This window comes from Nematolebias whitei, chromosome 12, assembly GCF_014905685.2.
Source record: "Nematolebias whitei isolate Nwh7 chromosome 12, NemWhi1, whole genome shotgun sequence".
In the NCBI taxonomy this organism is placed as follows: domain Eukaryota; kingdom Metazoa; phylum Chordata; class Actinopteri; order Cyprinodontiformes; family Rivulidae; genus Nematolebias; species Nematolebias whitei.
The window spans coordinates 35751756-35753180 of NC_056509.1; the positions used below are offsets into that span (position 1 = coordinate 35751756).

General features: G+C 45.5%; 1 protein-coding gene across 1 annotated transcript in view; it reads right to left on the reverse strand.

The window, feature by feature from the left end:
- The window catches only part of syne1a (spectrin repeat containing, nuclear envelope 1a), a gene marked incomplete in the record, with an annotated part of 110088 nt that overhangs the window by 1102 nt on the left and 107561 nt on the right, over positions 1-1425 (reverse strand). Inside the window, 1 exon segment of the mRNA XM_037685156.1 lies at positions 1041-1099. Within this exon segment, the coding sequence (XP_037541084.1) occupies positions 1041-1099 (59 nt within the window).

A 1425-nucleotide genomic window follows, 5' to 3' on the forward strand; every position in this document is an offset into this window, starting at 1 on the left:
CACACACACACACACACACACACACACACACACACACACACACACACGCCAAGCACGAGCACAACACAGACATCTGAGCGCAAACATACAGAGATAGTGAGCTCTGCAGGCGTGTGCGTGTGTGCACGGTGGACGCTCTGTTTTTTTTAACTATGTGAGAGTTCAATGCCACGTATCATTCCAAACAGAAAAAGGAGAAATGCCAAAAACCTCTCTGGTGTTTTCCACAGCTCGAGCCAAGTTTAAAGGGGGGGGGGACATAATGTTCTTTTCCTGCGACTCATCCTCGCCGAGGCTGCGGGAGGGTCAGACACTCGCATCCCGCGGTCAGTTTCATTTACATTTCCTCCTCCTCACAGCTGCGAGGAGGCACGTGTGCAGATTTACATGTGCATATGATGTGTTCACGGGACGCTCCCAACTAATACTGGATCAGCGCAAGAGACATTCAGGCTGAGCGTTCTTGATGTAAAGTCTATGCTGGAATAATAACAAGAAAGCTGGAGGTTTGATGAGGAAACGGGAGGAGCAAGGGGGAGTTGACGTAGCAGGAAACCCGGCGAGGGTTAAAGCATCACATCCTGCCGCTGAACTATGAAGAGAACGAAACAGGAAGGAAACATGGGAGAAAAACAAACTGCAGACTCAGAGGCTGAGTTAGGGCCATCTGGTGGGTGAAGAGGGAACTACAATGAGAGGGGGGGGGACAGAAAGTGTTGCAAGGCAATATTTCATCACGTGAATAAAAAAAGCAGCAAAGCAGAGCAATAAAACATTTAAAGGAGAAAAGGAGTCGCCTGATTCAGACGAGTCCTCACTCATTTAAGAGCTGACAAAATGGCCTCCAGAGTAAAAGGGAAGATCATGGAACACCTGGGCAAAGCTTTAAAGTGCTCAATCAAGTAAACGACAACAGAATCGTTTCATAACTCCAAATATTTGATAAGAAATGTCCTGATTGTGTGTTAGACGTGTGTTTGGGCGAGTGCAGCTTTGGTTCCATCATCGTCCCATGTTTCTGGAGTCCAGGAGAGAGGTACCTGTGGCGCGAGCCGCTCTCAGGGGGTCCTGGGTGGGCCTGACTACTTTTGGCTCGGGGCTGTACCACGCAATGAGCGGGGAGGGGTAAAAGAAAGAAAAAAAAAATTTCAGTCAAAGGCAAATAAAGGCAAAGCCTCAAAGATGAGAGAAATAAAAACTAATAACATAAAGAGAGGCAGTAATCAGAGCAGCAACAGAATCCAAGATGGCGACTGAATCTCTGAACCAAGAAATCTGGCTTCTCCAAACTCAAATCTCAGATGAATTAAATCAATTTTCAAACTGTTTTTTTTTATTTTATTATTAATTAAAAACACAAAAACTGTACTCTACTTCTAACCTACAAAGCCCTCAACAACCTAGCTCCATCTTATATTACATATC